At 35.9% G+C, this 12,769-nt stretch overlaps 1 protein-coding gene across 2 annotated transcripts in view; it reads left to right on the forward strand.

Annotated features, from left to right (window-relative positions):
- Elapor2 (endosome-lysosome associated apoptosis and autophagy regulator family member 2) overlaps positions 1-12,769 on the forward strand; it is a 153,379-nt gene that overhangs the window by 125,207 nt on the left and 15,403 nt on the right. For both annotated transcript variants that reach the window (XM_090332884.1, XM_090332885.1), the window contains 3 exons: positions 2,125-2,314; positions 4,172-4,268; positions 5,054-5,155. In XM_090332884.1, coding sequence (XP_090189010.1) covers positions 2,125-2,314; positions 4,172-4,268; positions 5,054-5,155 — 389 coding nt within the window. The remainder of the gene's footprint in view (positions 1-2,124; positions 2,315-4,171; positions 4,269-5,053; positions 5,156-12,769) is intronic.

The raw sequence follows: 12,769 nt of genomic DNA on the forward strand, positions 1-12,769 counted from the left end.
TGCTGTGTATTGTATTTGTTAGGGTTCTCTAGAGGGATAAGAAGTAATAAATCCTTATGTGTATGATATAGATGATATAGAGTATATTTGAGATAAATGGTATATATATCTCTTTTATGCCACATAGGTACAGCATATGCTATATATTTCATACATATCAGAAGGACTTTGTTAGGTGAATTGCTGCAACTGATTATCAAGGCTGAGAATTCCTATTGCAAGCTGTGTGTGAGCTGGGGACCTTGAGATACTTGTTGTATGGCCCAGTCTAAGTCCATAGGCCACAGACTGGAATAGCCAATGGTTTCTCAGCCTGAAGTTGAGGGTCTGAGAAACTGAGACACTATTGGTATAAGTCCTGGAGACTCAGAGTGTGAGAATCTGGCATTTTGGTGTCTCTGGTAGAACAGTGGCCCAGCTCCAGCAGTGCGGGATGGCTCCCCTTTGCTGGTTAGTTCTTTCAGAATCCCCAGCGACTGAATGCTGCCTACATCTCTACCCAGCCCACCAGTAGAGACTCGTATTTTCCAGGAAAACCCTCAGACACCACTCACGATGAGTTCTTACAAGTTCTTTGGACGTCACCTCATCCAGTCATGTTTGTACCGACAGTTGACTATTCAACTGACATTGTTCACTTGGTGCTTTAAAAAGACATGCAAGAGAATTTTTGTCCAAAGGAAAGGAAGTATATAGGGACAAATGTTAATTGCTAGGGTAGGCTCTGTGAACAAGTAATGAGATACTCATTTTCAGAGTAGGGACAAGTAGGATGTTGATACTGTTAATGAGAGAGTTAAAGAGCTGTATGTCCAATATTTTTACAGACATGGGAAAATATAATCAAGCATTTCTTCCATGTCTCTCTTTGTATAAATGATTATGTAGTCAATTGTTCACATGATGGTATCTGAGCCAGACTTGTTCAAAGAAAATAAAATGAGACATGATTACTACAGATTTCCAGTGAAAGGTCTAAGAATTCTATCTGGTGTGCATTTGTCTTGTCCTGTGGCACATGTGGTGATCGTACATATTCACTGGATTGGTTGGTCCCTCAGTCCATTCAGAAGTAAATACCCATGTGAAAGATACTTTCATGAGGTAGCAAATGAGGTCACTTCCATTATTTTCACATTTTCAACCTCTTTCTACTTTTGTGATTATTTTTCTCTCCTGGATCCTTTGTTTTTCTTTGTCTTTTTTCTTTTTATTCCCATTTGTTTACTTTTGGTCTGTTATTTCCTTCTTTTCCTAATCTCCTTATTCTGCTGCTTTCCATGATTTGTATTGGATTCAACAAAAGTATATTTAAAGTATATTTGTATTTTGATGAGAAGGCCTATGGGGGGGGGAAACATTTGTAGACTTGGGTTGCAAGTTACATTAAGCAGAGAAATCTTTATACCTGATGCTCATGTATGCATACTCTAAGATACTTAAATTGCTTACCCATTTGTGTTCACATTTATTTATAGAAATGATGGAGCAGGGTGTAGTTTTTTGCAGTGAGCCTATAGTATATTTAAACATATTATTTAAGTGGTCTTCTGTATTGTATAAATTATATCTTTCAATTAACCTGTACTGATTTCAAAAGTTAAATGCTGAAGTCTTCATTTTACTGTGTAAGTAAACATGTCTATCCATATCATTAACTCTAAGAGTAGGTGAATAAGGAGAGTGCTAACTACTGTTTAGAAGTCTGCTATTCCTAATAGCATGGCTTTTAGACTTTCTTCAGTCTTCAACTTTTCTGTACATTTAGGCCTATGAAGCAGTACTTTGCTGGCTTCTTTGAATGTTATTCTTTGATTTGAACTTTTCATAGATGAAAAGTTCATGGAGTTTCATAGAGTTGTCTGGCTTTCATCTAAAATGAATGGTGCATGTAGTGGAGGATGAATGCATCTGGAATAATTGCAGTGAGTCAGTCCAGGAAGAACATTAGAATAACTATGAGAGCCTTTAGGAAGTGCCAATGCCTGGGCCTCATTCCAGGTCAGTGTAATCAGGATCTCTATGGTAAAGTACCACATCTTTACTAGGGGTCCTTATTTGCTGAGATTGAGTTTAGCGACGGATGCTTGGTGAAACCTTCTCACTTGTGACTTTTTTCCTTAGGGGAAGAAGATGGCACTCTGTACCAATAACATATCCGACTTCACTGTAAAGGAAATGGTTACAGGGTCAGATGATTACATAAATTTGGTTGGAGCATTTGTATGCCAGTCGACTATTATTCCATCTGAAAGTAAGGGTTTCCGAGCAGCTCTGTCCTCTCAATCCATAATTTTGGCAGATGTATTTTTAGGTGAGTTGAGCATGGCTAATGTAAATGTGCATGTATTTATTTTAATATTATGGTAGCAATAATATGTGTGCCTATAAATGATGAAGGCCTGCATATAATTTCAAGGGGCCTCTGTAAAGTAGTTTAGAAGACTGCATGCATGGTGTTTGTTGATCATCTCAGAGATGCCATGAAGATTATGAAGTTAGGCTTTAATTCATCTATGATATATTTTCTGATCATCTGTACCTTACAGTGGCTTTTCTAGGACTTTAAGACACAAAGCAAGTTTTGAAGTGAAAAGCAATTTTTGAAGTAAGAACAGTAAATAAACACAATATAAATCCATGTCATAGTGTGTGTTTCTAGTTTTATCAGCCATGTTCAGAAATGAGCTGTTAGAAAAGATGAGGTGCTGAGTTTTATTTTCATGACCTCACTTCTATTTGTGGTCCTGAAAGGTAATATACATATCTATATCTATATACCTGAAAGGTATATACATATCAATATCTATATATATATGTAGATGTGTGTGTGTGTGTGTGTGTGTGTGTGTGTGTGTGTGTGTGTATTCCAGTCCTGGGGCTTGAACTCAGGGTCTGGGCAATGTCCTTGTGCACTCTTTGCTCAAGGCTAATGCTCTGCCACTTGAGCCACAGTGCCATTTCCAGCTTTTTCCTGTGTCTGTAGTACTAAGGAATTGAACCTAGGGCTTTGTGCATACAAAGGGAGCAATTTACCACTAGGCTCTGTTCCAGGCTCCAAGGTAAAGTTTTAAGAGCTTATCTCTGTCTGTGGTATTGGAAGGTAAAATTTTAAGAAGAATCTAGGTCTCTAGTGACTCTTAGAAATCAGGTTCATTAGAATCAAAGGAATCTGGGGGATTCTGGCATCTATGGTTTTAACATAAATGATTCTAATGTGCAGCTAGATTTGAAAACTGTTACTTCAAACCCCAGAAGAATTTAACTTCACATTTCAGCACCAAGGTCAGTTACTGGACTTGTGCTCAGAATCTACTATCATTTTTTTCTGTAATAAATATAAAAAATTTCATCCTTGTTTTTTTCTTTAGATCAAAAAAGTTTGAGTGTTACTATATAGAAATTATTAGAGAAATTTCCTTTCCCCTCACATGTTCATGTTTATTGACTCTCTATATCAAGGCATCTGCCCACCCCATCTGCCCATGTACTGGAACCAGTGTGCATGCATCATTATACTTGACTGCAGAGTTCTCTTTCTTTCTCTCTCTCTCTCTCTGTTTCTTTTCTTCATTCTTTTCTTTCCTTTCTTTCTTTCTTTCTTTCTTTCTTTCTTTCTTTCTGCCTTGTGAAATGTGTGTAATGATTGTAAACAACAAAATCTGCTTCATTGAATTATCAAAGTAATCCATCTTGTTTGACAAAACTCAGCAGAAGATAACAATCTTAAATAGTACACCTTTGAAATAGTGGGACTGGAAGGGAAATTAAACACCATCTAAATTGCCACTTGCATTTTACACAGAAATAAGATCCAGAGAGGTAAAATTACTGAAGCTAAATTACAAGGTGGAAGAATACCTTTGTGTTCTGGAGAGTTTTGAAAATTTTCTTATTATTTTATACCATTTGTATTGATTTAATTCATTTCTTTGGAAATGATAGTCATCAAAGTGAAGCTATTTTCTACTCAGCTACAAAGACTGAAAAAATCTAATTTTTTCATAGTTCTTGTTTCTTTTTAAAATATTTTTTATTGAAATTAATAGAAATATTACATTATATTCACCAGATAGAAGGTGCATCACTTCACAAACATTTCTACTCTTTCTTATGTTTTTGTCCCCATTTCCCTCCCCCCATTAATTGTTTCTTTTTAAATATCATTTAGGAGTGACTGTTGAAACCACTTTGGAAAACATTAATATAAGGGAAGATATGTTTCCAGTTTCACCAAGCCAGATACCAGATGTGCATTTCTTTTATAGGTAAGTAAAGGTGCTGCTTCCCTTGACCATGAATTTTATCTGTCATTTTGTATTGGAAGCACTAGTGGCAAGAAAGATATAAGATGTGACCTCTAGGTGCTTAGCATAGTATCTTGTGTTTAATAATGAATTAAAAAGGGCCGTTACCAGTTCTAGCTACTTAGAAAACTAAGATCTGAGAATCACATTTCAGTGCTAGCCTGAGCAGACAAAAATTAAAAGACTGTTATCTTCACTTATCTCTAGCTTTATAGCACTTATCAGTTATTGCAAGTTTTAGGGCCATTCCTGGAATACCTCAGTGAGAGTATGAACCCATGAATTCAAGTACTATCACAACCCCCTCCCCCCAACAAAACAGAAACAGAAAATGTTGACCATTAAATGACTTAGTAAAAAGAAACATAGTATATTTTGAAAGCCTGATATAAATTCTCTCAATATATATTTTAAAATGTTTATTCTTTGAAATTAGGCAATTAAAAGACTCTAGTTAATTGTCTTGGCAGTAATGTCCTTTGATTCTTATATTAGGCTAAGTAGAAGTGATATCTGTTGCTTAAAAATAAATTGATTATAATTTTGGCTAAAATCATACTCATTTTTCTAGAAACTTTGAGTAAAGCCTTACCTGGGGATACTGTTAACTTTGCATGAAAATTCTAAATTAGTGAACTTTAATACATTTTCACTTGCTCCTAGAACATGAGAGAAGTTATACACATATTTTTGTCCTTAATCTATACCATAACTGTCTTTTTTAAACATCGCTTGTTTTATAATAGGTCTTCTACAACTACAACATCTTGCATTAATGGTCGATCAACTGCTGTGAAAATGAGGTGTAATCCTACTAAATCTGGAGCAGGTGTGATTTCAGTCCCCAGGTATTATTTTTCTTTGGGATTATTATTCCACATCCATGTTTTGTTTTCTAAGTAGAATTCTTTAGACTACTACTATGTAAAGATATATTCCTTAGTAAAAAAAAAAAGCATAACAAGAGAACCTGTCAGTGTTTGTTGTAGGGATGTGGAGAAGCACTGAGCGTCAGAATAGGTCTCACCCAAACTTAATTCTTCCCAGAATATTTCATGATGCTTCTTTGTTCCATTTGCCTTGAGTCGCTAACTTTCTTGAAAGTATAGGTGACATATTCTGACTCTTTAGCCTCCAGTTGCCTTGAGGGCTGGAGTAGAAACTTCCTTAGGTAGAAGTTTAGACAAATCTGGGTGAAATTTGGAGGATTCATATCCAATTCTTCAGGTTACTGACTAGCGGTAGCAGACCCATTAAGGTAAACCTGACCTATGGAATCTAATTCAGTTCAGTAGACTGATTGGCACTGAGGCACTAGCTCTTTTTATATGATTAATATAGTCTACTTTAAGGAAGTACACTAAGAGAATATAAGCAATTTTCTGTCTTCAAGAAACCGTCAAATTAAAGGCTGCTTTCATGGCATGAGGGACATTTGAATGTCTTCTGATTTTAATTTCTTCTTATTCAGTATGTAGATTAATTTTAATCTTACTAGGATTAAGATTCCCTTTGATCCTAGATTGGTTTACATATTTTCCTCCATCAAAGTGCAAAGGCACTGATTTTCTTTGGTTTTACTAGTTTTGCAGTAACCATTGAGGGATTTTGATATATCTCCTTCATCTTATGTATGGATTGAAACTTCTAGTCTGAATGTGGCTTAAAGGATTTGTGTATCCTAAAAAATATCTCCAGTGGTATCACAGTATTTTCAGTATTTTGGGGGTGTAAAGTCACCGTAGCACTCACTTCTCACCAACTGCTTTTCTCTGGGTCACATAGATCTATGAATTAGTTTTTCTCTTTACCTATTCAAAGTGAGAGAACAATGTGATTCCAGAATAAAAAGTAATAGATAGCAATGAGAGGAACAGGAAGAAACAGATGCTTTTGAACACCAGAGGATTCTCCCACCAATCTCTGAGCCAGAATCCAGGCAGCCAAACACTCCATCTTTATAAAAAAGACATGTTCAAAGATTCTAGCAACAAAAACACAGATTCTTCCTCAATCTCTGATAATCCTATGGTAGCTTTGAGTTCAGGTGCTCAACTCAGGTGTCCCTGAGTTGAGGGTTTTTATCTGACCTTCCAGGATTCATTAGAATTTACCTTGATGACTCTGCACCTCTTTCCACGTCTCTGACTAAAGGTGGTACTCATTTACTATGAGGCCTGACCTTTGGAAAACAAATCACTGCAGGACTCATCCAAGTAAAGTTTGAATTTTATTTTTCAGAGTCCTTTTTTCTAAACGTCAAAAGACTCTACAAGGAAGTTACAATTTAACCTGTCCACTTAACTTCAATGTTTCTTTGCTTATTCTTAGAATAAAGGTGTTGTACAATGGTGCTATAGTCATTTAGGTCAGGGAAGGGTATATTTCCTTTTGAACAATGTCACCTTTTCTCTGCTCTCTTCTAGTTTATCCATCCTGACCTCCCCTGCCCCCAGCAAGTTGAATAGTTCATTTTCAACAATGCCTAGTGAATGTCACTGCTACATTTGTTCACACTTTGTCCCTCCACTTCTGTGCTCCCCTTGTCCATCCCCCAAACAAATAAACTTACCAAGAAGACCAAAGCTACAGAAAAATATAACAGCAACCAAGGGAATAAAACTATTTTATTTCATTTTTTGCAGTTCATCCAGTACATCTTGATCACAGTCGTTCCTCCCATCATTCTCTTCCAGCCTGTCTAGTCCCTCCTCCAAGACTCATTTTGTGAAAACAGTTTCATGAGTTTAAATGGCAACTGAGTTTTTCCTCATGCGGAGAAAAATGTTAAGCTTCTCTTTGTGACCTCTGGCAATCTTTGTCTCTTAGGAAACTTCACACTCCTTGTCAGAGTTTTTCAAGATCATCTGCAGCAGAATAACTTTGGGTGTCTATTTTTAAAGTTGATATCTTAAATTTACAGAATATCTTGTTGTTGTGCATAGGAATATTTTATAAAAAGCATGTCAATTATGATGCATATTAACTGATAGTCTATAGTTTTACTTATTCCTATTTTCCCTAAGATTCTCCAGCAGATTTGTTCTAAAATAACTAAGCCAAACTATCATAGTCTTCAGGATATATCCTTCCTGTGTATCTTGATAAAAATTTAATTGGAATTGAGATGCTAGTTGAAGTGTATGAATCGCTGCAGTCCAAATGACCTTTAATTTTTCAGTTGACTCAATTTCCCATCAGGGCACAAGGGGGAGCTCTGGGACCAGAACATGACACATAGCAGCTTGTCCTAAAATAATTAGATTCAAAAAATAGCTGCAGGCCCGACTGGAGATTGTTTTCTGCTAATAGGAAAGAAATGTTGACATAGCCAGATTTCTCAAGATACTTTTGAAGTGACTTGTTTTGCATTTGGGGGAGAGCTGTAAGAGAGAAAGATGTTAATCAGACTGTGAGGCTTTGAGAGCCTTTTATTGACCAAGGAGTCCTAGGGAGAGAAGGGCAATGTAAGGATGCAACCCTTAGGAATTCTCCTTCTTGTCCAAAATTTGTGATTTCTTCAATAGTAATTTGGGTTGGGGCTCTGGAACCTGGTGTCCTGGGAAACTACCCAAAGACCCTTATCCTGTGGAAAATGATATCTTAAGAAGAGATGAGAGAAAAGGGAAATATGTATTTTTTCCCATGTTCTATGTGAACTTGAGGGAGGGAGCTGCCTACTTTTCTACAGTTGCAAATGACAACCTGTCTGTTTGGTCTGGCAGATATATGTGGTTTCTAATTTCACAATTCTGGAGGGTGTGAGACATTTTAGATGAAAATGTATCAGTATAGTGTGTCTGTTGCAGGTGAAATCTAACAACTGGAGGACTTGAGCTATTTTTAGTGAAATGTGTTCCTTGGGCAGAGAATAAACTGCTCACACAAAAAGCTGCTAATAAACAGACCCCCCCACCAAGATTCATCAATCTCTAGTCAAAATCTTAGGTAGATAGAGGAGTGGGTAAACATTTTGCTCATTTGGAATAATGTGGTCTATCCAAAGAGTAAAAAATATGAGGGATTTTAGCTAGCATGAAGGTTATGTTAAAGACTGTTAGAAAGCAGGCAAGGGAATCATTTTGACTCTGACAATAACATGGTAGCAATATCTGTGAGGTCCTTGAGTTAAACCCACTCATTTCACAGCGGGAAGCCTTGAGGCCCTGGGGTGCAAAGACATGTAATAGCAAAGTCAAGATGGAAAGATTTTCTAATGTTTCTTGTTCTTTTCATGCCATCTTGCCTTTTCTTTTTGCCATTTCTGCCCTCTAATTCATCATGAACAGAGTTTTGCAAAAAAGCACACTAAGTAGAGGTGAATTGTGCACTTATCATAGGTGATAACTCAGCTGACCAATAAGTTATTCATGCCTTCTTTTAAATGAGTAACAATCCCCAATCAGGCTGTCTTTATGAATTCTATGAATTAAAGTTAAAAGCGTCACCTGCCTCTGTCTCTTTCTCTCTTGCAAATTTATGTTTAGCTGTTTGAGTAGTTCATAAGTCAGACTAAAATTGTTTTGCCTAAAACTCTTCAAATCCCAAATTTATTATCAGTGTGACCTCTGAAAATACTGTTTCCCACGAGAGACGTTTTACAGTTCTGTCTTGATAGTGTTCATGGTTTAAACACACCAGGAGTTTATAACACAGGCTCTGATTTAGATTTATTGGATCATAATATAGTATTTGGTAGAATTTAATATTATATTTGTAGAAATATAGCAAAAATGTTTATCCATTTTTAAATTGTTAGGAGTCAGAGAAGAATGATTAAATGAGCTCTTTGTTATTTTTTCTCTATATAATATTTTGGATAGGTTCACAGACATCAGAATTTGTGCCTGATAAATTAAAAAGGCAATAGAACTTAAAATGTTAAAACCAAATATATTTGTAGAACATATAAGAGCATCTTGAACACACATAAATCACTAAAAGCTGTCAATGGGAAGATGTCTAATATGGACTAGCTGATGCTATAATAAAAGCTAATAAGTAACTTTAACAGATGACATAACAGTATTACAAAACACAAAGTATTAGGATCAATTTTAAAATTAGGAAGATACCATCTTTTTATCTTCTTTAGAAGATAAAGATTATGCAGATGAATGAAAACTGGGTAATATGAGTTAATTTTATCTGTGCAAATCTTCTGTTTTTCCCTCTTATTGTGGGGCTTGAACTCTGGGCCTGGCACTGTCCCTGAGCTCTTTAGCTCAAGGCTAGTACCACAGTGTCACTTCCCTGTTTAAATCGTAGTCAGATGCTGACTTATATTAATTCAATTTGGCAGAGTTAGAAAGGATGTTCTTGCAGGAGATAAGTATAACTTTATATTCCTAGTTTTATGAAGTATGTTCAAAATCAGGTGGTTGGGGTCTGAATATGGGCATTTTTCCAAATTCATTTGTTATAATGACATTTAATGCTAAAACCAAGATACTGGTATTAGAAGGCAGTGACTATGAGGGTTATGAAGTCATGAGAATCCTGCCAGTCTTAATGGAAGGAGTGGGCTTATCTCAGGGAACCCAGAGAGTTATATAGACCTCACTGCTGTGGGAGACACAGCAAGATAAGCAACATCTATGGAGCAGAGAAAATGTCCTCACTCAACAATTAATCTGTTAGCATCTTTATCTTGGATTTCTAGCCTCTAGAAATATGAGACATGTTCTTGCTGTTTTTAGGTTACTCAGTTTAGTGCATTTTGTTATAGCAGTTTGATAGATGAAGACACATTCATAAATGACTTCAACTTCTACAAGGAAAACTGAAATAGAGAACAGTGGTGTTTTCTGGATCTTACACAAAAAGAGTTTCTTCCCATGAAAAGACATCTTCAGCTGAGAAAGGTGAAGTTTCCTGTGTGTTAAAATTAATAGAAATCACCAATGGCCCATTAGAGATAGCACCACCTACAGGGTGATGGTCTGAACACCCTGACATAAGGTTCCAGTAAGCCCACAAAAGCCTCATGTGACAATGATACATTGGCATCACATCTAGGAACCCAAGATTGGCCTTTCCCCCCAGTTTCCTGAAAATGTTTGAGAAGAATAAAAAAAAGTGCTGACAATCTAGATTATTACTATTTTTCAGCTTTGAATTCTGATAATACTTTGGCAAATAAATTTACATTGTCTTATAAACTATAAAATAATTAATGATAGAGTATTAGGTTGTAAGAAGAGATTCTTCCCTGTGAGTTTGTGATATTAACTAAGTCTATTCTGCTTTAGAAAAGACAATTCATTAAAGGAAAATTCAAATAGTTTGGTGATCTGTTTAGTAATATCCCCAACAAATGAGTCTGATTTGGTAATTTGAGATCCACACATGGATTCCTCCATATGGAGTTCCTCCATTATCATTATGCCAGCCTAGTTCATAAGACAATATCAGAAGCCAAGTGAGGGAGCTGGGAAGTCTCCTCAGCATCTACACAGTTACCCTTCCCATTGCTCATTGCCTGCCTAGAATTTCTAGCACAAGTGGTTATCCTAAAGAACCCAGCCTTGCACACCATGAATCATGTGATCTCTGTGAATTTGGTCACTAGTTTCTGTGATAATTGAGTAACCCAAAGAATATAAAAGAAATGCAAATTGTGGCACCTCTGTATTCTAGCTTTAATGGTAAGAGGGCAATAGAAATGGTGGCTATGTGGTGGCATACGTAGTCAAGGGAAAAACATCAAATATTTGGCAATAATGCATGGTTCTTTTTTTCTATTAACTTTTATCTTCTGATTTGGTAAAATAAATTATTTTTTTCTCTGGTGCATTTTTCTTCATCATTTTAATTTTATAAGGGAGAGCTACTGAAATTATTACTGCTTCATACATCCTTGCTTCATAGGGAAAGCTTGATTCAAATGGAAACATATTTATAACAAAGAATCAACTTTGGATGTGCCACATTTTAAATGACTCCTGAGGTTCAAAGAACAAAGGAATTGATTCTAAACTCCTTTTAATGCAAGTATCTTTTAAAAAGTGAAATCTACAAAGTACAGTACTGAATCACTGTGGTGTTTTGACATTTAATGACAGCCTTATAAATTACACCAATCTTTTCATTTTTTTGATGCATGTCTTCTATCAGTTCTCTAGAAAGTGATATACACCATTAAGAGTCTTTTATGTTTTTGCAGTGCTTTAAACTTTGCAAAATTGTTCACTTATTTAATCCATTACATCTACTCTGTGTAGACAATATGGTTGGTATACAGTTTTGACAAATGAAAATTAGAGGTGTGAACCACCACACCCTGCTTCATTTTTAGGCCTTTTGAATTTTTTCTTTTTATTATTATCTTAAGTAATTCTACACAGGACTTGTCACTTAGCAAAACAATTGACAAAAATATATTTTGTAAAAATACATTTGTAATATTTACAAAATATTGTAATATATATTTGTATATATGTATATATATGTGTATTTGGGGGGTCATAAGGCTTGAAATCTGGGATTGGGCATCATCCCTGAGCTCTTCAGCTCAAGGCTACCATCCTACCCCTTGAGCCACAGCCCCACTTCCCATTTTCTAGTGATTAATTGGAGATAAGACTGTCACCTTCGTTAGTGCCTGGCCTGGTTTTGAATCACAGTCCTCAGATCTCAGCCTCCTGAGTAGCTAGGATTACAGGCATGAGCCACTGCACCCAGCTATGGATATTTTGTAAAAAAAAAAAAAAAAAAAGGAGAAAATGGCTTGGAAGTAGAATTTTTTTTTTTTTGCCAGTCCTGGACTTGAGTTCAGGGCCTGAACACTGTCCTTGGACATTTTCAAGGCTAGAGCTCTACCACTTGAGCCTCAACACCACTTCCAGCTTTTTTGTGTGTATGTCGTACCAAGGAATCGAACCCGGGTCTTTGTGCATGCTAGGCAAGCACTCTACCAGTAGGCCAAACTCCCGGCCCTCATATATTTTTTATTGTAATTAATAGAAGGGTTACATTATATTCACCAGATTGAAGGTGCATTACTTCACAAACATTGATACCCTTTCTAATGTCTTAGTCCCCATTTCCCTCCTCTCACCCCTGCCCCTCATCTTGATTTCCCCCTTTCCCTATCCTATTTCAAATAACCAAATAAACATATATACAATATATCAGATAGCAAGGTAAAATACTGTAACAATACGAGAAAACCAAGGGACAGCCAAAGAAATGAGAGATAGCATAATATGTTAAGGACAACAATCAGTCATTATGAGATTTTTTTTTCTATCAAGTGAACACAAAATACAATTATCTTTAAGGTAGTAAATCATTTTTATGCAAATAGTAATTAATTTTTGGAGATACTTTTGTCAACTACCTAATACTTTAAGAATTACTTGGAGTTGCTATGACTAATCTACAAGGTAGAGAGTAGAGATAGTATGTTCTCCGACATGGAATTTATCTTCTTTCCTTTTTAAACCTCTTTCTTAGTCTAA

The sequence above is a fragment of the Megascapheus bottae genome, chromosome 5 (genome assembly GCF_031878675.1).
Source record: "Megascapheus bottae isolate mThoBot1 chromosome 5, mThoBot2.hap1, whole genome shotgun sequence".
NCBI lineage: Eukaryota > Metazoa > Chordata > Mammalia > Rodentia > Geomyidae > Megascapheus > Megascapheus bottae.